This window comes from Lycorma delicatula, chromosome 3 (genome assembly GCF_047948215.1).
Source record: "Lycorma delicatula isolate Av1 chromosome 3, ASM4794821v1, whole genome shotgun sequence".
NCBI lineage: Eukaryota > Metazoa > Arthropoda > Insecta > Hemiptera > Fulgoridae > Lycorma > Lycorma delicatula.
In genome coordinates, this window is record NC_134457.1 from 203,712,562 (window position 1) to 203,738,860 (window position 26,299).

At 35.3% G+C, this 26,299-nt stretch overlaps 1 protein-coding gene across 3 annotated transcripts in view; it reads right to left on the reverse strand.

Annotated features, from left to right (window-relative positions):
- LOC142322373 (vacuolar protein sorting-associated protein 11 homolog) overlaps positions 1–26,299 on the reverse strand; it is a 68,723-nt gene that overhangs the window by 39,794 nt on the left and 2,630 nt on the right. For all 3 annotated transcript variants that reach the window (XM_075361380.1, XM_075361379.1, XM_075361381.1), the window contains exons 2-3: positions 25,907–25,991; positions 12,378–12,419 (exon numbers count right to left, since the gene is read on the reverse strand). In XM_075361380.1, the coding sequence (XP_075217495.1) occupies positions 12,378–12,419; positions 25,907–25,991 (127 nt within the window). The remainder of the gene's footprint in view (positions 1–12,377; positions 12,420–25,906; positions 25,992–26,299) is intronic.

Sequence of the window (26,299 nt, forward strand, 5' to 3'; positions counted from 1 at the left end):
ACATGTTTCCTGGTTGTTTAACTGCACCTAATATATCAATAGATATAATAACATCAAGTTATAATTGTAAAAATTAAGAAAAAGCATAATTTTTTCACTTTAATAATTGAATCCTGTCCTACAAATATAAAAATTATTATATTTTATACATTAACCATTTACGTACTATCTTAAGTTTTAGAGAAAAATATATGTAATTAAAATGGGTATAATTTTTAAAAAAAATTACCTCAAATCATTTTTATAAATTTCTTATTGTATTAACTTATTCTAATTAAAATTGTAGATTGGTAAAATATTAAAAAAATAAATATGATCCCATCACTTAATATAATTAGATAATCATTTTGTTTCCTACATTGAGCATTTGGTTTGTGGAGCTTGAATAGGTCCTATAATTTTTTTCAACTCTTTGTCTCGCATCAATTCTGACTTACTATAAAGTTAAAATTTTAAATATTTATAAGGTGGACATAGTTAAAGAACTTAACCCGCAAAAAGGTTTCCAAATATTACTACTACTGAAGTAGTTGCCGGTGAAAGATTTAAAATGAATAATTATCGCTAAATTGATTTGTTTAAAAAAAAAAAAAACATTTTACAGTTCTGATAGACATTTAATTTTAATTTAAAAACTGTGAACACAATAATAGGTATTTGTTTGCTTATCGTACATTAATTTTATCGTTACATAAAATGCACATGTAGTTTTTTCATATGTACCTTCACTGTAATAATTTGTATTTTTTCTATAATAAAAGTTGTGAGTTCAGATTCACTAGATCTATTTAATATTCACGTTTTCTTTTATATTCAAAATTTAATGATCATTTCTCTGTTTAGTCTGTAGCCATCACCAATGTTCATGTATTTAAATTTAATGGTTTTTTATCACTTAAAATACTATTTCTATTTTCACATTTAAAGTAGCTATAATTGTAAAGTATAATACAAGTGCTGCTGCCCTTGTATGTAGTAAGAAATAATATTGTCTAATTTTTTTTATTTTTAATTTCAAATACCAAATGATTCCATGTTAATGGGAAATAGCACTGTATTAAATAAAAAACCTTTAATGATAGTGCTTAAAGATTATCATCAAAGAATAAGTTTTTCAAATCTCCAGGATCTGTGTCTGGGTTTTGATTATGTATAATTTGTGAAGCTTTGATATCATTATAAAACCTAAGCAAATACATTGTAAAAACCTATTTGTGTTGTTAAATTTAGTTTGTTTTTGTAGTACTTCTCCGTCCGTCTGAGTACTCATCGTTATTTTATATTTTTATTTTTTAATGGAAAGATTTCATATAAATATTACAAATTTCCGCTTAATATATCATATTGATAGTTGTTTAGCTTTAAAATAAATTTTTCAGCTACTAGAAACTGAATTTTAAAACACCATAATTTTATTTGTATATATCAATAAAAGCAGATATTTGACTATTTTTTTTTATGATTTGTAAATGATACCACTGCACTGAAATTATCCCCTTTCTGATGGCATAAGAACAGTTTATATATATATATACAAAGGGCACCATCCAAACCCCGTAAGGGAAGACACCTGCCTAGTGACATTCCGGTCGCCACCCACCGTCCCCCCACCACTCGGTTCGATGCCCTGTTGGGGTTTACGTGAGTTGTCTATTGCGCTCTGACTTTTACATCTCATAGCAATAAGCCTGGCCTCATTGGGATGCCACTGATGTAAATGCCTCGGCAGAAATTAGTCGATAGACATTTGCATCGGTATTTAATAACTCAGCTTATTGCCTGTAGGCCTCGTCCTGACATCTTGAATGTCCTACATTGTATTCCTCTGAACTAACTAACCGAGCTCGCGGAAGTGCGAACCCCGCGCCTAGTTGTTCTACTTATAATGAGCCAATTTCGTGAATGTCTCGTAATTCGAGGCAAAAAACACAACATACCACCAAAAATGTTGATTACAACAACGAATATTTAGTCCCGTTTCCCTTGGTGAACTCAACTTAGTTCAGGCCACACACTTAGGTTAAATTATGGACTCCGGTCTGGTCCACTAGGGAGAGGCGAACAGACCTCCTACTTCCCACCTCCTAGCGTGTCCGGTCGCTACACCCCCCCCCCCCGTTCCTATCCAGTAGTGGCTTTAACGAAGGACATCTTCTCGCCCTCAAACTGATTGCGCACCACAGCTTTCAGTTCAGGCCCCGCAGAGATCCCGCTGATGCAAGTGCCCCGAGGGACATCTGCATCGGTAAAGTTCACCCCGAGATAGTTTTTCGTGTTTATGCTTTCAGAATGAAGACAACGGACACCTGCAGCTACCACGTCGCCCTCAGGAACTAAGCTAGAAGCCTAACCGCGGAATGAAGACCCCGCGCCTAGCACTAACTTTATTGAGCCAATTATCGAATGTCTCAGGTCCGAGCAAACTACCACTATAACAAAACTTTCCCACTAAAGTTTAACACAGCGAAATTTAGACCTTGTTCCCTTAAGAACCACGCTTATTACTCGAAATGAGTTTCTTACTGACTCCGCTCCGGTCTGCCCGGGAGAGGAGAAGTAACACCTACTCCCACACAGCTCCATCGCGGAGTCCCGCGTGACATTCACCATCTTTCGTAACCGCCGCCGAAACGCCGCTGCATGCCACCGAAGCGGCACCCAGAGACGCCCCGCCGACAGTATCGTTAGCTCACAAAATGCCTCCGTCGAAGCGCGACCGCACCCCCCGGGACAAGGATAACCATGCCCGTTGGCAGCGGCCGCAACTCCGTCGACAGCTTTACTCCAACAGAATAACCCCAATTATTCTAACCGAGGCACGCTGCCTTAAGCACCTACCTTCGACTGCCCAGGCGGTCCCTAGCCACCCAGGTTCCTATCACCTACTAGATCCCTTCGGCGGTCCTGCTCAGGGCGAGGAAGCCAGCAACTATAGTCCACTCTCTACGAGTCAACTGGAGGACTCGTAGATCCAAAACAGAGTTTACTCTCTCGAGTTCCCTAGTAACTCTGGTACGCTCAGCTTCGTACCGGGGACATATGTGTAGGACATGGTCCACGGTGTCATCGACCCTACAGTCCGGACAGAAGCCGGAATCAACCAACCTGAACCTAGCCAATTTATCCCTAAAGGCACCATGTCCGGAGAGGAACTGTGTCTTGTGCCGATTGGGGGATACCCAGCTAACCGCTCGCAACTCTCTAACATTGGGGAATATACCATGCGTATAACGAGCTGTCAAAGAAGTATTCCACCTATCTTGCCAAGAGTCGAAACCTTGGTCTTCAACCTCACGCATACGCCCAGCAGTAAGAAGGTCTCCCTTCTTTGCAACATACCGCTGGCTACGTTCAGTGGCCGAAATATCTACAGGTTTGATGCCCGCGATCACAGTTACTGCCTCTCGCGAGACAGCCCTGTAACCACCGACAACCGCTAACAAAAGAAGACGCTGGGCTCGTAATAGAATGTCCCTATAACATTGGTACCGCAAACGATGAGCACAGACGGGGGCAGCGTACAACATAATGGCCTCGCAAACACCTTTGTAAAGAATCCGCATGGTACGGAAATTCAACCCCCAATCGGGATGGACCACTCTACAAACGCCGAAGAAAGCATCAACTGCCTTCTTCGCCACATACTGAAGGTGCTCCTTGAAGAGAAGCCTCTCATCAAGGATAACACCCAGATATTTCTGAAGGGTGACATACCTAATTGAACGACCGTCCATTACAACCCGCGGATGCCAAAAGTTAAATTTAAAATACAATTTTTCTTTACTAGTCGATAAATAAACTGCCATGATTATGTTAATTTTCAATGATTATCTCTTCATGTCATATGTACTATTAAATTATATTTTTTAGTTTAACCGTTATGAATTTTATTATCACAAAATGACATCATTTATTAAAATATATTTTTAAGTTAACGCAGAAACTACATGTAAGTGCAGGTACACAAATGTTTAGTGGATAACAAAGTAGATTATTTACTACCATAATTTACAAGTAAGTTGCAATTAAAAATCACACCTGAAAGTGAATTAATGATTTAAAGAATTTTCGTCACTGTGAGCTTTATTCTCTTAACACTTATTCAAAAAATATATATATATATATATACGTGATGTTTGTATGAATTGAATATTATAATACTCTAGCAGATTTTGTAAATTCTGCAAAAGAATATCGGTGGTTATAAATATAATTTCCCAAAAGTGAAAGTGGAGATGTCACTCTTACCCCAAAAAACATAAAAAACTTTCTCATGAAAATTAAACAGATCGTTTCTCTTTTTGGTAGATACATTAAAACCTGCCACAATATGCTTCATCTCTTATATGAAGTAATTTGAAAGACATCCTGGAACTTTAGATGTTATCCAAATTAATCGCTTCATTACTAATATTGTCAGATGAATCGGTGGAATTTAGAGAAGCTTGAGGAAGAGGAGGTAAAGAAGATTTTTGAGGAGGACATCGCAAGAGGTCTGAGTAAAAAAGATAAGGTAGAAGAAGAATGGGAGAATGTTTACGAAAGGTAAAGTCGATAGATGGGTGGAATATATTGAAGAGTTATACGGAGGAAATGAATTAGAAAATGGTGTTATAGAGGAAGAAGAGGAAGTTGAGGAGGATGAAATGGGAGAAAAAATACTGAGATCTGAATTTAAGAGAGCATTAAAAGATTTAAATGGCAGAAAGGCTCCTGGAATAGACGGAATAGCTGTAGAATTACTGCGCAGTGCAGTTGAGGAAGCGATTGATAGATTACACAAACTGGTGTGTAATATTTATGAAAAAGGGGAATTTCCCTCAGACTTCAAAAATAGTGTTATAGTAATGACACCAAAGAAAGCAGGGGCAGATAAATGTGAAGAATACAGAACAATTAGTTTAACTAGTCATGCATCAAAAATCTTAACTAGAATTCTATACAGAAGAATTGAGAGGAGAGTGGAAGAAGTGTTAGGAGAAGACCAATTTGGTTTCAGGAAAAGTATATGGACAAGGGAAGCAATTTTAGGCCTCAGATTAATAGTAGAAGGAAGATTAAAGAAAAACAAACCAACATACTTGGCGTTTATAGACGTAGAAAAGGCATTCGATAACGTAGACTGGAATAAAATGTTCAGCATTTAAAAAAAATTAGCGTTCAAATACAGAGATAGAAGAACAATTGCTAACATGTACAGGAACCAAACAGCAACAGTAACAGTTGAAGAACATAAGAAAGAAGCCGTAATAAGAAAGGGAGTCTGACAAGAATGTTCCCTATCTCAGTTACTTTTTAATCTTTACATGGAACTAGCAGTTAATGATGTTAAAGAACAATTTAGATTTGGAGTAACAGTACAAGGTGAAATGATAAAGATGCTACGATTTGCTGATGATATAGTAATTCTAGCAGAGAGTAAAAACGATTTAGAAGAAACAATGAACGACATAGATGAAGTCCTACGCAAGAACGGCCGCATGAAAATAAACAAGAACAAAACAAAAGTAATGAAATGTAGTAGAAATAACAAAGATGGACCACTGAATGTGAAAATAGGAGGAGAAAAGATTATGGAGGTAGAAGAATTTTATTTGGGAAGTAGAATTACTAAAGATGGACGAAACAAGAGCGATATAAAATGCCGAATAGTACAAGCGAAACGAGCCTTCAGTAAGAAATATAATTTGTTTACATCAAAAATTAATTTAAATGTCAGGAAAAGATTTTTGAAAGTGTATGTTTGGAGTGTCGCTTTATATGGAAGTGAAACTTGGACGATTGGAGTATCTGAGAAGAAAAGATTAGAAGCTTTTGAAATGCAGTGCTATAGGAGAATGTTAAAAATCAGATGGGTGGATAAAGTGACAAATGAAGAGGTATTGCGGCAAATAGATGAAGAAAGAAGCATTTGGAAAAATATAGTTAAAAGAAGAGACAGACTTATAGGCCACATACTAAGGCATCCTGGAATAGTCGCTTTAATATTGGAAGGACAGGTAGAAGGAAAAAATTGTGTAGGCAGGCCACGTTTGGAATATGTAAAACAAATTGTTACGGATGTAGGATGTAGAGGGTATACTGAAATGAAACGACTAGCACTAGATAAGGAATCTTGGAGAGCTGCATCAAACCAGTCAAATGACTGAAGACAAAAAAAAATATACTAATATTGTATTGATTATAATGACAAATTGTTATTCATACAATGGAATTTAATTACATTCATAAGCCTTTAAATATTATAATATCGAATCAAGAATCGATGAGTTAATCCCAAGTTTTCCTAATTTTTTAAATGTTTTCTCTCAACTTAAAAAACTATGAAACTTTTTTTTCTTTTTGCTAGAGTCCTTCTAATCTTTCCTTACACATGTCTTCCCCTCTGTAAGAGTTGCTGGACATTCTTAAATGTACATTGATGTTACCGCTTTTCTACATAAAATTTTTAATGTTTTTTTTAAATTAATTGAAAACTCACCGATCACTGTTTCCTCTCCAATCTAATTTGATGAAAATGACAATTCTATGTATGATTAAAGTCTGGGATAAAAGTCCTCCATCTGACATTGCTGAAAAAGAAAACTTACCAATTTAGTTATTATTAAATTACAAATAAGTAACAGTCTATAAGTTGTATTGGTATAATTTTTTGTTTAATTATATTTAGTTAACACAAAATTCAATCCACCTTAAAATTATAAAATTTAACTTTATGCTTTTTGTTATGAAGAAATTTGGTGAATTAAATTATAAGAAGTGTAAATTAATTCATCAAGATATCCATGTCTAGTATGTTGTGCTTTTAATATAATAATTTGCCTGGGAAATAAGTTTCATAAGCAGACAGATATCACTCTGTTAAGGGGACATTTAGAAAGTTATTGCCTCAGTCTAAGAGATAAATCCAGAATTTTATCAAAGAGAATGCTCAAAGATGTAATTGATATTCTTGAAATCTATTTGAGGAAAAGGGATTCCAATCGACTCAAGAAGTCTAATTAACAACACAATATTGAGAGATAACCTAGTCTTCAGTCATTTGACTGGTTTGATGCAGCTCTCCAAGATTCCCTATCTAGTGCTAGTCGTTTCATTTCAGTATACCCTCTACATCCTACATCCCCAACAATTTGTTTTACATACTCCAAACGTGGCCTGCCTACACAATTTTTTCCTTCCACCTGTCCTTCCAATATTAAAGCGACTATTCCAGGATGCCTTAGTATGTGGCCTATAAGTCTGTCTCTTCTTTTAACTATATTTTTCCAAATGCTTCTTTCTTCATCTATTTGCCGCAATACCTCTTCATTTGTCACTTTATCCACCCATCTGATTTTTAACATTCTCCTATAGCACCACATTTCAAAAGCTTCTAATCTTTTCTTCTCAGATACTCCGATTGTCCAAGTTTCACTTCCATATAAAGCGACACTCCAAACATACACTTTCAAAAATCTTTTCCTGACATTTAAATTAATTTTTGATGTAAACAAATTATATTTCTTACTGAAGGCTCGTTTAGCTTGTGCTATTCGGCATTTTATATCGCTCCTGCTTCGTCCATCTTTAGTAATTTTACTTCCCAAATAAAACAAACTTCTTCTACCTCCATAATCTTTTCTCCTCCTATTTTCACATTCAGCGGTCCATCTTTGTTATTTCTACTACATTTCATTACTTTTGTTTTGTTCTTGTTTATTTTCACGCGATAGTTCTTGCGTAGGACTTCATCTATGCCGTTCATTGTTTCTTCTAAATCCTTTTTACTCTCGGCTAGAATTACTATATCATCAGCAAATCGTAGCATCTTTATCTTTTCACTTTGTACTCTTATTCCGAATCTAAATTGTTCTTTAACATCGTTAACTGCTAGTTCCATGTAAAGATTAAAAAGTAACGGAGATAGGGAATATCCTTGTCGGACTCCCTTTCTTATTACGGCTTCTTTCTTATGTTCATCAATTACTACTGTTGCTGTTTGGTTCCTGTACATGTTAGCAATTGTTCTTCTATCTCTGTATTTGAACCCTAATTTTTTTAAAATGCTGAACATTTTATTCCAGTCTACGTTATCGAAAGCCTTTTCTAGGTCTATAAACGCCAAGTATGTTGGTTTGTTTTTCTTTAATCTTCCTTCTACTATTAATCTGAGGCCTAAAATTGCTTCCCTTGTCCCTATACTTTTCCTGAAACCAAATTGGTCTTCTCCTAACACTTCTTCCACTCTCCTCTTAATTCTTCTGTATAAAATTCTAGTTAAGATTTTTGATGCATGACTAGTTAAACTAATTGTTCTGTATTCTTCACATTTATCTGCCCCTGCTTTCTTTGGTATCATAACTATAACACTTTTTTTGAAGTCTGATGGAAATTCCCCATTTTCATAAATATTACACACCAGTTTGTATAATCTATCAATCGCTTCCTCACCTGCACTGCGCAGTAATTCTACAGGTATTCCGTCTATTCCAGGAGCCTTTCTGCAATTTAAATCTTTTAATGCTCTCTTAAATTCAGATCTTAGTATTGTTTCTCCCATTTCATCCTCCTCAACTTCCTCTTCTTCCTCTATAACACCATTTTCTAATTCATTTCCTCCGTATAACTCTTCAATATATTCCACCCATCTATCGACTTTACCTTTCGTATTATATATTGGTGTACCATCTTTGTTTAACACATTATTAGATTTTAATTTATGTACCCCAAAATTTTCCTTAACTTTCCTGTATGCTCCGTCTATTTTACCAATGTTCATTTCTCTTTCCACTTCTGAACACTTTTCTTTAATCCACTCTTCTTTCACCAGTTTGCACTTCCTGTTTATAGCATTTCTTAATTTCCTATAGTTCCTTTTACTTTCTTCATCACTAGCATTCTTATATTTTCTACGTTCATCCATCAGCTGCAATATATCGTCTGAAACCCAAGGTTTTCTACCGGTTCTCTTTATTCCGCCTAAGTTTGCTTCTGCTGATTTAAGAATTTCCTTTTTAACATTCTCCCATTCTTCTTCTACATTTTCTACCTTATCTTTTTTACTCAGACCTCTTGCGATGTCCTCCTCAAAAATCTTCTTTACCTCTTCTTCCTCAAGCTTCTCTAAATTCCACCGATTCATCTGACACCTTTTCTTCAGGTTTTTAAACCCCAATCTACATTTCATTATCACCAAATTATGGTCGCTATCAATGTCTGCTCCAGGGTAAGTTTTGCAGTCAACGAGTTGATTTCTAAATCTTTGCTTAACCATGATATAATCTATCTGATACCTTCCAGTATCGCCTGGCTTTTTCCAAGTGTATATTCTTCTATTATGATTTTTAAATTGGGTGTTGGCAATTACTAAATTATACTTCGTGCAAAATTCTATAAGTCGGTCCCCTCTTTCATTCCTTTTGCCCAGCCCGTATTCACCCACTATATTTCCTTCCTTGCCTTTTCCAATGCTTGCATTCCAATCTCCAACTATTATTAAATTTTCATCTCCTTTTACGTGTTTAATTGCTTCATCAATCTCTTCGTATACACACTCTACCTCATCATCATCATGGGCGCTTGTAGGCATATAGACGTTAACAATCGTTGTCGGTTTAGGTTTTGATTTTATCCTTATTACAATGATTCTATCGCTATGCATTTTGAAATACTCCACTCTCCTCCCTATCTTCTTGTTCATCACGAAACCTACTCCTGCCTGCCCATTATTTGACGCTGAGTTAATTACTCTAAAATCACCTGACCAAAAGTCGCCTTCCTCTTCCCACCGAACCTCACTAATTCCTACTATATCCACATTTGTCCTACCCATTTCCCTTTTTAAATTTTCTAGCCTACCAACCTTTTTCAAGCTTCTAACATTCCACGCTCCGACTCGTAGAATGTTATTTTTTAATTTTCTGGTGACCCCTTCCTTAGTAGTCCCCACCCGGAGATCCGAACGGGGGACTATTTTACCTCCGGAATATTTTACCAAGGAAGGCGCCTCCATTATTTCTATGTGAAAATGCAGAGAGCCACATTTTCTTGGAAAAAAAGCAGCTGTAGTTTTCCATTGCTTTCAGCTGCGCAGTACTCAGAGGACTGAGTGATGTTGATACGGCCGTTTAAGTCGTTCTGACTCACGCCCCTAACAACTACTGAAAGAGCTGCTGCCCTCTTTCAGGAATCATTCCTTAGTCTGGCTCTCAACAGATACCTCTCCGATATGGTTGCACCTTCGGTCCAGCTACTCTGTATCCCTGAGCACTCAAGCCCCCTCACCAACGGCAAGGTCTCATGATTCATAGAGGAGGAAACATTTTTAAATTATCCAAAGACAAGGAAAAACTATGCAGTGCTATGGCCAGTAAAAATAAGTAAACAATCAAAAAATAACTGAAGAAACTTTTAAAAAGAACAAAAACTCAATGATAAGCCTATCTCTGTAAATTCAGTAAACGAGATATGTACCTTAGCTTACTTTTTCTTGAGAAGTGACCAAGAACAAGCAGTGAAACCTAAAATACAGCAAGCATCAGAAATAATGATAATTAAATGAGTAGTACAGAAATATAAGAATTTGAAATATAATATTTCAAAAACAGCCAAACTCTGGTAAAAAGTGAATCTTATAATTAGGAAGATATTAAGCCGATAGTAAGATATAGAAAAAAGATCACTAGCTGATTGTCATAAAGAGATTGCTAATAATATTGGCAAAGTAAACATTCAGTACACTCAATTTTGCAGATTATTTGAGCATACACAGAATGGCTGTATAATTTATACCCGAGCTGCTCTTAACTGAACAGAGAAAAGAGTTTAGCCCCGTTCCACCCACCTAGTCTGTAATCGGTTTATAAAAGGCTATTTTCCATGTTTGTCAAGCACCTCAATCTCCAAACAAGATTCCCTGTGATAATTGGTTATTATAAAAGTTAGATTTGCTATTTAAAGGGTAATAATATAAGATCCATGAGAATGCTATGAATAACACAATGTAGCCGACTGTCATTCTGAAGAAAACTTTGAACATTTTTAAGCGATAGAAAAAGTCAAGTGAATGACCACAAGGATCGCAGTTTGAAGGACAAGAATAAGTTAATGCGACTTATTTTTGTTTAATGTTGTATAGCTAGAAACTTTTGTTAGCAAACTTTGTTAATCTCACATTGTCGGGAAGGGACCCATTTTCCCCAAGAGCTACAAAATTTAGTTTTATTGACATGTATAAAGGCAAATTATTTTATGAACACAGTAAAAAGTTAACTTCTAAATTTTAATTTCACCAGATGTATGCCACATCTAATAAATATAGCAAACAATAATGAATGAAAATCATTTTAACGATTAAGCTAAGTGCAAAATTTTATGGTACATCACTTCCTTCGACTTAAAAGAGCTATTTTTAAGAATCTACCATTAACTATTTAAGAATATTCTAGAAGAATAAACGTACAGATGTCTATCAAGTCAGATGTCTAACGTACAGATCATATCAAGTCGGGGGATTAATAAGAAAAAAGATGTGGGATTATAACCTTATAATATGGAATATTCAATTTTCTCTACACTGCTTGAACTAGCACCAAAATTAAACCTTAAGAAGACTATTTATCACTGCCTGTACTGTTATACTTAAAAATGTCTGACTTTTCAGAATCACTTCATGTAATAATGTCTCTTCACTAAATTTTTATCAATTGAAAAAAATGTTGTTTTATTTCATTGTTATTTAATTAAAATTAATATTACATTACATCCCTTTGTAAGAATATGTTTACATACATTACATTATATAGTATTACATTTACACACATATAGACACACCTGTATATATATATATATATATATATATATATATATATATATATATATATATATATATATATATATATGTGTGTGTGTGTGTGTGTGTGTGTGTGTGTGTGTGTGTGTGTGTGTGTGTGTGTGTGCGTGCGTGTGTGTGTGTGTGTGAGTGTGTGTGTATGTGTGTGTGTGCGTGCGTGTGTGTGTGTGAGTGAGTGTGTGTGTATGTGTGTGTGTGTGTGTGTGTGTGTGTGTAAGTTAACAATGCATGATCACACACAAGGGTAATTTTGACATATCATTGCTTCATACTTCACAGATAATAGTATAACTTTCAAACAAAGAAAATATATTAAATTAATAAGAACAATCACTCAAAAAATAAATAGAAAACACATGGGCACACACGCATGTAGATTAGCCTAAATAATCGCTTAACTATAAAAATTTCAAATTAATCTTAATGTCTATAAACCCAGAATTAACTGAAGAAAGTGCAAAGGCAAAACATAGAAATAAATGTATATAAAATAAAGGCAATGACATTTAATATAATTAAAATAATTTATAAATTTATCACTTACATGAGATATGCCATTTACACCATAGCCAGAATTAACGAAACCCTGTCAAAATAATAACAGCACAATTAAAACTTACAAATATAAAGAACTATGTTTAGTGGTTGTTAAAATAAATTAGAAAACAAAATTATGCTCATACTTTACAAAAATTAAACTAGAGTAATATAAACTAGATTAATTAGTATATTAATTTCACAAAATAGATTTACAAAAACCATTCATTACAAACAGTTTCCGAGTGCACACTTTTGTCAAGTTTATAATTCTGCTTTAATTTTTCATTGTTCAAAATCTTATATTCTCTTACGGGAAATGTGAAAGCAGAGGAAGGGAAAGCAAAATGATGGAAATGCTGATAGAAATCAGGAAGGAAGAAATGAACTAATAAAGAAACTCCCCTGGGTCAAGAAAATAGAGGACATTCAGTTGTGAAATAAATATAAATTATTATTAATTATTTATAAATATTACACACCCTATATATATATATATATATAGGGTGATTTTTTAGTCCTCTTACCCAACTGTTAATGTCTGGTAATGTTTTTCTTGAAAGGGAAATTTTGTTTTGTGACAAAAATTTGGTAGTGCTACTCAACCGGTACAGATACAGCAGTGTGAGTGGATTCTCATCGAGTTGTGTAAAATTTTGGGCCGTTTCTAGTCATGTTACGAACAGAATGTCTTTTACCATAGAATGAGTTTTCATTCTTGAACAATGTTTTGCTATGAAATCATACGCATGTAAAAGAATCATTTCAAATTAAATTTGTTGGTGTTCCTCTCCACCAGAAAAGATGTCAATTTCTAGGCTAGCAAACCAATTTCGTGAGACAGGTAGTGGTTGCGACAGAAAACTTAGTGGTCGACCAACTCGCTTGACGGATGACGAGAATGTGAAAACAAGATTGCTCAATTCTCCACGGAAAAGTTTACAAAAACTTTCCGCGCAAGTCGGTTTGTCATATTCGAGTGTTTAGAAAGCTGCTAAAAAATTGAAATTGTATCCGTATCGTGTACGATTAGTCCAAGAGCTTCAGCCTCCAGATTTAAACAAGCGATTGTAATATTGCCGTCGGTTTAGGTATCTCGTAAATGATAACGGAATCAAATTTTTAAACACAGTGTTCTTTAGTGATGAACCTTGGATCCATCTCGATGATTATGTGAACAGTCAAAACTGTCGAATTTGGGCGGTTAAAAATCCTAAACGCTTTATAAGACAAATCTTTACATCCTGAAAAAATTGGTGTGTGGTGTGCGATATCTCATCATCATATAGTCGGACCCATATTCTTCCAACAGGCAGTAAATGGAGAAGAATACAGGAATATTGTGCGCCAATTTGTGTCCCTCTTGGAACCTCAAGAACGATATTGCTGGTTTCAGCAAGACGGCGCTACATGCTACACGTCTCGAGAAACCATGGATTTTCTGCAAGAGTTCTTTGATGATCGAATAATAAGTAAGGGCTTATAGCTTCCAAGGTCCCCAGACATCCTAGTATCTCCTGACTATTTTTTGTGGGGATGCCTTCAAAAACAATCCTCACACTATTGATGAACTTACAGTCAATATTACAGACTTACAAACGCTTCTGTTAATATACTGAAAAGAGTCCGTGCATATATAACCGCATGGGGTGAGCATTTTGAGCATATTCTTTAACAATTATGTCAGTTATAGCTTTTCATTAAATCTCTTTTGTAACAAATACATTTTTTATTTCACCTAAATTTACCTTTCTTAAATTACATTTAAAATTGGCTAACAGGACTAAAAAATATCTCTCTCTCTCTCTCACTCTGTGTGTGTGGGTGTGTATAGCCCAATACTTTGTACTTCTTTCTTTCTTCCTTTTTCTGTTAGACCCCGGAACCACCGAAGGTATTACTCAGAGGATGGATATGTATGAATGTAAATGAAGTATAGACATGTACAGTCTCAGGTCAATCAATATTGAGATGTGTGGGTAATTGAGACCCAGCTACAAAAGAACACCAGTATCCACGATACTGTGTTCTTTGTATTCAAATCCGTACAAAAGTAACAACTACCTTTACTAGGATTTGTACCTTAGAACTCTCCACTTCGAAATCAGTTGATTTGTGATGAGTTAACCACTACATCAACCCAGCGGGGTTCAAAACTTTGTACTAGGCGGTGTATTTAATAAAATTTAAATATATATATATATATATATATATAACCACCAAAACACAATAATTAGATAAGTTAAACTTACCACATTCATTTCCAAGAATAGATTTTCACACCATCCTACATCTTCGGTTGGCAGTAAATTTTATAATTATATTAAAATATATATATTTTTTAAATTTGTTTTAATTTTATTTTAGATTGTTCATTGTTTTGAAATTCTGAAGTATTATGAATATATAAGCAAATTTCTCTGTCCAGTACTGGAATGATGTAATCTTTATAACATTGTATTTTCTTTTGTTTTATTGTCATTATTGCCAACTATTAGAGATCATCATTTTGTTATGTTGTTAATTAAATAATCATCTTCAAATGTGATCTGGTGGGTCTTCATTTTATATTTTTGGTTTATACTTATAAATGTATTCAAGTATATTCATTTTTTTTATTACTATTATATATATATATACTTCTAAAATCTCTAAATTATTTTTCCAGTCAGTAATACTGTTTTTATTCCAATAAGTGGTCAGCTACATTAGATACACCTTTTTTTGTTTTTGTATGTTGTGTAATGTTCTGTAAACCTTTTTTTAAGTCATCAATTTGGTTTTACCAATATAAATATTATTATTGCATTCGTTGCACTTAATTTTAGTAACACCTCTCCTCTTTTATTCTTAATATTTTTAAAAATATTTTATAATGTGATAATTTGGTTTATATGTTTTTTATCATATACATTAATAATTTTTTTATCACTTTTTTTTGTGTAATTGTAATTTAGGTATAAACTATTATAATTCCTTGTTATTTTTTTTTATTTTAGTATAACTGTCTGTATTTTTTATTCTGCTTTTCATAAATCTTTTTATAATGGTTTTCATCAAAACCATTGATTATTCCTATTTGTTTTATTTCATTTTTTTTCTAAGTTTATTTTTATCATTTTTTGTATAATGAATGAATGGCCCTAAATATCATGTTTTTATATGAATTAATATTTAGTCAAATTTTAAAAATAGTACTAATATATTTTTTTATAATAATGAAAAATTAATAATCACAAATGCTTTCAAATTTAATTTAAGTAATAATAATTAAGATTTTTGCGCTGAGGTAGATAATCCCCACGTCCGGAACACAACATCTATGTTCCACGTCCAGGGCGGCAACAGCTGTATTTTCGTACATTACATATAGCTGGCTAACGGGGTTCCGAGTAAATTCCTCGGTTATGCTTTGTTAAGTTTGACCTGGTTCCAACTTCAGGTCGCTAAACGGACTGGATTTTTGGCTACCTGCAGGAAATGGAATAACAAACGATTTTGGAAATGGATTCATACCACTCTTAGAGCTGGCGGTGTGGCGGCCAGGGTCAATGTTATTGCAGGTGTAACGGAGACCCTTCCGTTGTCCACATGCCCCCTGCGATGGCAAGCATGTAGCAATGGTGCCCATGTATGTCGGTGCATGGGAGCTCTGAAAGCTTCGGTGAGTAGGAGCCTAGAGTCAGTGCAGAGACTGCGCATCCGCTCTCTGCCAGGACATATGCCGGTTCCACCGGAGTACCGGATTGGACCTCCAAGGTTAGTAGCCCTGGAGTGGGGGTGTACCCCGGCGGCTAGCCTTGCTACAGAAGGGATTAATGTTCATGAATATTCCTGAACAAACTAACGTGGCAGAGGGTGCACGTAAACACCCTCGTTTAGAGCCGGCCTTTTCGCCTGAGGCGAAACGCCGAAAGAGTGCAGAAACCAGAAGGATTGAGATTGAGGCTAGGAAAAGCTCACAGAAAGCTTTTTTCAAGAGCAGCATTCCAAAACCTAAGTATTTGGTTATCACTAAGGAAGAAGGTAATTTTTCTCGAAGGCGAGTCCTTTCCTCATCGCTCGAGAAATAAACAAATGTGCTGGAGGCCCTGTTAAAGAAATAAGAAAAACTTTCACGGGACTTCATGAATGATATACAGTCTCAGAAGATTCTAGGACTGAAGAAAATTGGAGAACTAGCTGTACGTGTTGATCCCCACGGCACGCTCAACACCTCAAGGGGTGTTGTGGTCTGTCGGGATCTTTTAAATTGTTCGGAGCAAGAGATTGTAGAGGAACTGGCAGCACAAGGAGTAATAGAGTGCCGTCGATTGAACGTGAGAAGGAACGGTGAGGTCTTACCCTCAGCTTCTCATGTCCTCACTTTCAACCGGCCTACTTTGCCGGAAAAGATAAGAGCAGGGATTCACCGTTTGGATGTGCGGGCATTTGTCCCACAGCCAATGAGGTGCTTTAAGTGCCAACGCTTTGGCCACACCGCTCTTAGATGCGAAAGACCGCAAATATGCGTGTGCGGTGAAGAGGTGATGAGGGAGAGCCGTGTAAAGAGCCTCCTACATGTATCAATTGCAAAGGAGCACATTCTTGTAGATCAAGGAATTGTCCTGTCTACAAAGATGAAGTAGCTGTGCAGGAAGTAAAAACCCTGCAAAAGGTCAGCTACTTCGATGCAAAGAAGATAGTTAACGCCCGTAAGCCTAGAGCAACAACAACTTACGCTCAGGCTGCGGCTGCCGCTTCTGTCCCTGCTCCAGTTGCTGTCGATGAAGGTCAACTCATCAGTAAACTTGCTCCGACCTTGGCTAATATGATCAAAAGAATTATTGACAATAAAATGAAACCTTTCAATAGTAAAGGTCCTATAAAGCCAAAGATATTAGTACAGCCTCCTCCCAAAGATAAAACACCGAAAGCTGCTCCTGTTCTAAAGAAAACGGACGCCAAAGCAGAATGCCAAGTCCCGACTCAGTGAGATTCTTGATGACAAGGAAAAAGTGATACCTACAGAAACTATTATGGGGGCTCCCAAACCTCCTGTAACTGAAGTGGCCTCTAAGCCTCAGAGGCCACAAAAAATCACACAGGGGGCGAGTGTCCCCCCTCCCACAGGCGGTGACCGGTGCAACCCCCGTGTTGGGGAGCGGCCAGGTTGCCGCCTCTCAATCGGCGCCGATCCATGCCCGTCGTCGTCGGCGGCTTCGGTGGTCTCCGATACAGAGACCGGAAGCCTTACAGGCGACGACCTTCTCCGCGAACACGATGCTGTTCGTAGGATGGAGAAGAAAAGAAAAAAAGGATGGCCGAAAGGAAAACCCAGACAATAATTTAATTAAAAATTAGCGAGTCGATTGTACAATGGAACATCAATGAATGTTTTTCAAACATCCATGAGCTCCAACGCTTGGTACATGACGTAGACCCGATTTGTATATGTCTGCAAGAAACGCATTTCCGCCGAAATGAAAATTTTAAATTAAAAGAATTCGATATATTTCGGCGAGATCAACCGCCAAATGTAAGAGTTAGAGGTGGAGTAGCTATATTAACATCGACTAGAGCTACCACCGAAGCGGTTGTTCTAAACACAAACCTACAAGCGGTCGCCGTTAGAATGAAGCGTCCGCTCCAAGTCACTGTCTGCAGCATATACTTGCCGTATTTTGATTGGAATAAGGATGACATAGCAAGACTAATTTCCGAGCTTCCCCCACCTGTTTTACTGGTGGGTGACTTTAATGCTCATAATTCTCTTTGGGGATCAGATCGAGTAGATCCCCGTGTAAGAGAAATGGAAGGGGTTCCTGATGAATTCAGAACTTATTATTTTAAACGACGGATCAGGAACCTTTTTCAATGCCAGAGATGGAACGACGTCCTGTATAGATCTTGCACTTATAAGCGGATCGATAGCACCAAGGTACAGCTTCCATGTCATAGACGATCTGCATGGAAGCTATCATTTCCCGGTGCAAATTGTAACTGATGTTACAAGAACAATATATAATATGATCAGGCAGCTGAATACCACTGCAAAACGCAGATTATTAGAACTTTATAATAAAATATGGCGGGATGGAACGTACCCGCAGCAGTGGAAAAAAGCTCATGTTGTTCCAGTACCAAAGAAAAATAAAAATTTAACAGACCACAATAGCTATCGTCCTATTTCTTTGACGTGTGCTATGGGGAAAATATTGGAAAAAATGATTAATAATCGACTCGTCTGGGTTTTGGAAAAAGAAAACCTGATATCACCGTAACAAGCAGGTTTTCGGCAATACCATTCTACCACTGATCAAATGATCAGCTTAGAGAACATTATATATAACAGCTTTATTAAAAGGAAACATTGTGTCGGAGTCTTCTTTGATCTTCAGAAGGCTTTCGATATGACCTGGCTTCATGGTATAATGCTCCAGATACATGAATGGGGCATTCGAGGCAAGCTGCCTATACGTCTCAGCAACTACATGAATGACCGTACCTTCCAAGTAAGCGTCAACAATGAATATTCATGTGAAAGAATCTTGGAAAATGGCATACCGCAGGGTTCGCCGTTGAGCGGTACCTTGTTTACCATTGCCATTAATAAATTGATACTAGCCATTCCAGTAGAAATCAGCAAAAGCATCATGTTGATGATCTGGCAATTGTGTATGCCAGCAACAAGACTGCTATGGTGAGGTACAAATTGCAACGAGCGATCAATGCTCTAAATGAAGTTGCAAGGAATAACGGATTCCAATTCTCACCAGAGAAAACGTGCTGTGTACACTTTTGTAGGAAGAGAATTCCTCATCAATGTCCTGCGTTGACAATTGACGATAATCCAATACAATATAAAGATAGCGTAAGATATTTAGGACTAGTATTGGATAAATCCCTTACATGGGGATTACATATACAGGACTTGAGTGATAAGATGCAAAAGAGCCCTAAACATTATAAAATGTTTATCGAATTCAAATTGCGGCTCAGACAAAGAGACATTATTGAGATTGTATAAAGCATTGGTTCAATCTAAACTAGACTACGGATGTATCGTATATTTATCCGCTAGAAAGTCGCACTTTAGAAAGTTAGACGTAGTTCATAATAGCGGAATAAGATATGCAACAGGCGCTTTCCGCACAAGTCCGGCGGCTAGTCTGATGTCTGAAGCCGGAATAATGCCACTACATTATAGAAGAGACTTTTGTTAAGATATGCAGCAAATGTATGGGCTTTCCCTGCTCATATAAATAATAAATTCTTTACGAATCATCCTATGGCTGCAGTATATGAACATCGTGCTACCTATTCCAGACCAACCGGAATTAGGTACCACGAATTAAGAAGAAAATATGAAATTGCTATACCAGAGACACTAGCAATTTCTACTACAGAAATACCGCCATGGCTCTTGCCAGCGGTAAATACAAGTTTGGATCTCTCTCAAGGAGAAATAAAAAAGAAACCAGCAGTGATCATCCAGCAGGAATTTTTGGCAACCATCAGTAGTTACGAAGAACATATTAGAATTTATACTGACGGTTCTAAAACCGAACATGGTGTTGGATGCTCGATATATGTAAATGAAGAAGCCCACTTTTGGAGACTGCCAGATGTGGCCAGTGTCTACACGGCAGAACACTGCAATTCAGCAAGCTCTTCGCAACCCTGAACACTATTGCGAAGAGAGAGTGCTAATATGTTCCGATTCATTAAGTGCACTCGTCGCAATTCGGAACAAGAACATTAAGGATGTCCTAATTGCAAACATCCTGTCCATTTTATACGTACTAAAACAACGAGGACAGCGATGCGTATTTGTATGGACTCAAGGGCATGCTGGTATTACAGGTAATGAAATCGCAGACAAAGCTGCCAGAAAGGCAACAGTCTGCGATGACTTGGATGCATTTCCTGTAAGAGTGGCAGATGTTAAAAACCGTCTAACAAACATAGTAAGAAACAAGTGGAACACTGAATGGAGGAGTTTAAATACAAAATTAAACTCAGTTAAAACTTCTCCTTATAAATGGAAAAGCGACTTTAAGTTGACTCGCCGTGAACAAGTAGCGGTGACCAGACTTAGAATCGGTCACACGCGATTAACAAATTTATATTTGTTAACCGGCGAAGTGAGACCAATGTGCGGTGTTTGTAATAAAACACAATCAAGCATCTAATAGAAGAGTGTACCATATATGAGGACCTCAGAAAGAGTTTCCGTCTTACAAATAATATTAGTGCTGATCTGGATAATGGAAATGAAGAAAATATAGTTGCATTTTTACACGCCAGTGGACTTCTTAAAAGTCTATAAAATGGAAGTTTAAAGCTGTGGTAAAAGATACTCTAAGCGGTAGTTTTATATATACATATAAGGGAGTCTCGAAGCGTGGCACGTATAGTGACGGGAGGTAGCCCTCTTGCCTAGGCCATTTTGGCTCACCTGCATTCAAGAGCAGTGAGTCGGGGTGTGTCCGATGATGGCATAGGGGACCCTCAAGGGTGGATTGAGGGCGCGAGGCTATAGGTGTACGCCATGCATGCCTATGGCCTGATATAAGAAGGATTCAACTGCCACGGCACCCTGGCACGACTAATATACTGCACAACGGCGGTTCTGGTCGCCCCGAGGAAGCTTAAACAAACTATAAATGAGACTTCGTAAAAGAAAGAAAGAAAGAAAGAAAGGTATGGTATTGCTAAGTTTAATTTTAATTTTAATTTCATGGTCTTTTGAGAACCTATCTCAAAATTTTAATATTGGGGCCCTTTACATCCCGTAAGTGTTTGTGATTGTCCTTGTCTTTTATGTTTTAATGTTTATTGTGAAGTTTGTGTTTTTAAATAAAATGTAAGGGCCCTTTACACCCTTACATATGACGATCCTGATGGAGATAATAATTTATTTTAAAGAATGTGACGAGGCTAATAGCAGTCGATGCCCGTAAAAATTCAGTTAAAAAAAAAAAAATTAAGAACATTACAACTTGATACTGATGTAACTCTGATGAAATGGATAATTTGGATAAGAATCAAATAGGAATTTAATTAGTCATAATACAAAAAATAAATAATAAACAAATGATTACAAAATATGAAGTTATTAAACTAAAAAATAGACTTCATAATAACAATCTAATATTATTAAAATCAGACTAAACACACCAATTCTTACATATAACGACAAACATAAAGATCTTTTGAATAATTACGCTGAAGAGGATAATTTAAAAAAAATAAAAGATCCAACAAATATCTAAGAATTGTAAAAGATTTAATATTTAAACTGATATTAAAATATGATAACAACATACCATTAAAGATTATATCCATATACACGTCAACAGAATACCAAAATTGCATAAAAAATATCTCTTCAAAATTACTTTGAATATGAATATAAATTCTTATTTATAAACAAAAGGCTTACCAATGGGATCAGCTATATCTTCTATTTTGTTTGAGATATATACACAATATTTTGAAAATAAAATCAGAGTAAATACAAACAAAATATTATTATGGGTAAAGATATGCAGATGATATTTTAGTCATATATAATCCAATTATAAATAACAAACATTTGATCATTTTAGATAAACTTGATCATTATAATAAGAATTTAAAAATTACATACGAAATAAGCAAACAATGTAACAGAAACACCACTTAATAGAAAACCCACAAATAATAATACAGGTGTCCCATATAAAACGCAACCCAACCTTACCTTATATTGGTCGGTATTGAAATAATAAAAAGCCAAATGTAAATGTAGTTTTTATTATTACCATCCATTACCTTACATTTAGAGTAAATGTTGAAAGTGACCGCCATCTTCTTGAATACAAGCTTCAATTCTTTTTACAGCTTTTCTTGCAACTTTTTTCAAAGTTTGTGGCTGGATATTTAATACAGCTTGTTCAACATTGACTTTCAATCGTTCAAGTGTTCGTAGTTTGTTGCTGAAGGCCTTTTCTTTGAGGTAACCCGCATAGAAAAAATCCGCCGCAGTCAAATCTGGAGATCTTGGTGGCCACAAGCCTCGACCAATAACACAATTCCTCGACAAAATCAGAAGTTGAACCTGTGTAGTGCGATGTCGCACCGTCATGTTGTAGCCAGCAGTGTCTGTCTTCCTCTTCCAAGAGTGCGATGAACTGAAATAAAATATCCTGATATCGTTCTGCATTATTGGTGTACTCGAAAAAAATAGGACCGATTATTTTCTTCCGCGATATCGCACACCACACGCCCGACTTCTGCGGGTGTAATTGTTTTTCGTGATAAACGTAATTCTACTGTTTTGGCTGTTTACGTAGCCATCCAAATGAAACTGTGCTTCATCTGTGAAAAATAACGAAAACATAACGTTAATTCCCTCACGCAGAAATCGACGGAACCGTTGACAATATTGTAGCAGTTTTTCTTTGTCGGGCTAAAGAAGTCGATGAATCGTTTGAATGCGATAAGGATGTAATTGTAATTGTTTGGTCGCCCGATGAACAGTTGATCTAGACAAATTAATTTCAGCCGACAAACGTCTGATCGATTTATTTGGCGAGGCGAGTAATCGGTATTTGATTTCAGTGACTGTATCTGTATTCAACACTGATGCAGATCTTTTGTGTTCCTCGTTATTAACAGAACCGGTCTCTCTAAATTTTGCGACTAACCTTAATACTGATGTTTTGTTAAGAGCCGGTTTATCTGGGTACTTCTGGCGAAACAAATCTTGCACTGCAACCGCTGATTTCGTACTGAAGTACAACTCGACGATGAAAACAGGTTCATCTAGCGAAAACACCACCTTGTCTCAAGCTATACACTGAACGTTATGATTGCATTGTTATTACTATCGGTAGTGTTCTACTGCGTCGCTGCGATGTTCAGATGTTGGACGAGTCTATTTCAGTAACGGGTAGGGGAGTAAGCTTGACTTTTGAAATTTCATGGATGAGCGATTGATGGGTTGCGTTTTATATGGGACACCCTGTATATTTAAATTCTAACCACCTGTGGTCACAAAAGATTAATACACATAAAAACACGATATTTTATTTTACAACTATTTATTATTAAAAAAAAAAAAAATTATAAAAATTAACTCAAAAAAGAAGTAGATGAATATAACAAATTAGCAATTTTAATGTTTTGATGATAAAATTGTAGAAAAGTTAAAAAAAACTGAAAAAAATACCATATTTATAAATCAGGAAAATAACGTAAAGATTAATAATAAGTTTTACCTAAAATACAATTACACAAATAAAATAATAGGAAAAATTACTAACTAATATAAAAAACAAATAACATTATAAAATATTGTAAAATAACAATGATAAAAATAACAGAGAGGATTGAAGAGGAATAAACAAAAGTAAATGAAACGGATGTAACAATATTTATGCTGGTAAAACCAATGGCTAAATTAAAAAAAGATTTACAGGAAATTACACAGGTTAAAAAACAAAAAGTAATATCTAATGTGGCTGACCATTTGTTAGAATGCAAACATTTATTACCGATTACAAAACTAGTTTAGAAATTTTTGAGGTTTGTAATAATGGCAAAAAATGAATTACTTGAGAAATGTTACATTTATAAATATAAACAAATATATAAAACGTAAACAACCAAATCACATTCGAAATAAAAACAAAATAAAACTTCAATCTAACGATTGCCAATAATGACAATTTAACAAAGGAAAATATAACATTTTACACATTACTTCACTCAAGTACTGGACAGCAGAAATTGCATATTCGTCAATAATAAATTTCAAAATTAAAAAAAAAATTTCAACAAATGAATAAATCATAAATAAAAAAATTTTTAATGAAATTACAGAATTTAATAACAACAGATACAGAATCCCATAAAAATCTATTCTTGGAATTAATATGTTACTACCTATTTAGTGTTTTGGCGTTTATATTTCATTTAATATTATGTATCATTATTATTATTATTCACTATACACTGTAAAAATTTATTCCTTATAACATTGATTATCTTGTTCAACATGATTTTCTGAATAACATAAAAGGTGTGGCTAATAAATAACGAGAACAATGCTGCTACAGAAGTGCACATGCGACAAATTCGTATAACCAACAGCTGTGTAGCATGAAGCCTTCTCTTTCAATTGTTGCCACTCCAGTTTCTGCAGACATATTAATCTGGCCGTGGCCTTCGTTTGGATAACATCTGTTTTTTGATTGGTAAGCGTTTTATTAGAGCAAAGAATTGTCATGAAATTTCATATGAAACTTGGGAAAACCCGCTACTGAAACTTATCTTTTATTTAAAAAAAAGTATGACAATGAATGTAATGTTTATCACATGCGTGGGTTTTTGAGTGGTTTAAGCACTTCAAAGATAGTGAAGAAAATATTGAAGATGATGTTGGCCCGGGTCGCACTTCCACGTGAAAGACGAATAAAAATATTGAAAAAATTGGTAATCTCATCCAATTTGACTTCGGTTAACTACTCGTGTGACTGCTGAAACTGACAAAGAATGCGTAAGGAAAATTTTATATAACAATTTTAAAATGAAAATTAAATAAAAATTTTTAAATGCAAAAAGTTCGCACAAAAATGGTGCCTAAAATTCTCACAATCGAACAAAAAGACGATTGTGAAAATGATTGTTCTGAAATTTTGAATGCCACGGAAAATGACCCAAACCTCTTGGAAAGACTTATAACATGTGATGAGTCTTGGTTTTTCACTTATGATCTAGAAACTAAGTGTCAATCCACGATTAGAAGGCCCCAACTTCACAGAGCTATAAAAAACCTCAAATGAGCAAATCAAAATTCAAAGCGATGATGATTGTTTTTTTCTGATATTCATGGGATTGTGTACCTTCACTGGGTTCCTGATGGTCAAACTATTAATCAACATTACTATCTTGAGGTCCTTGCTCAACTCTATGAAAAATTAAGAAAAAACAACCTGAATTGTGGAAGAAGAAGTCACGGGTTCTTCATCAGGACAACATACCGGCTCACAATGCATTGTCTGTCAAGACATTTCTAGCAAAGTATAACATCCCTGTGTTAGACCATCTGCCTTATTCGCCTGACCTGTCACCATGTGACTTTTATCTGTTCCCCATGGTCAAATCTGCATTAAAGGAACAAGATTTCAGACCAATGAAGCTGTGAAAGAGGTCATAGAAGAAGACTTCCAGCACTGAAGGTATAACTAAATACATATAAATTTAAAATAAAATATTTTACATCTTTAGTCTCATTATTTAATAGCCACACCTTATAATGTATTAATGATGATACATACTTAAAAACTGTACAATCCTAGCCTGGAAGTTCACACTTAAGATATAAGGAGGGTCCCAGGGTTAATGAACAAGTTAATATACATGGATAGATTATGAGAAAATGATTTAAATTTAATTAAGTTTTAACATAAAAATTATGAAAATCACTATCTTTAAACACCAATAACAATAAATAGTACTTACAAAGAAACTTTAACAATATGCTTAATAAAACAGACTAATGCTTACATAATCATGGAATGCCTTTGCTTCACTTGAATGTTCACATGTATCATGTCTTTCTGGAGCAGCACAATACAGATCCCAAAATACACTAGAAAGAGAAAAAGAACGAAAAGATCAATAAAAAAACTAATCTTATCAATATAAAAAAATATATAATAACAAAGAATAAACTCACAAAAGATACCTTATTTACAAAAGAATTTACAGACAGAAATAAAAAATACAATAAAAACTTAAAATCTGAGGCTTCAAATTTTTATATTTACTGGCTCTTCCGACCTTAATGAAATGACGAATGATCTTGGATTTAGGACTTGATTCAACCAAAATCCCTCTCTCACCAGTGATATTGCTGGTCAAGGTAATCAAAGCAATGTTTTATCATATGACACTTGC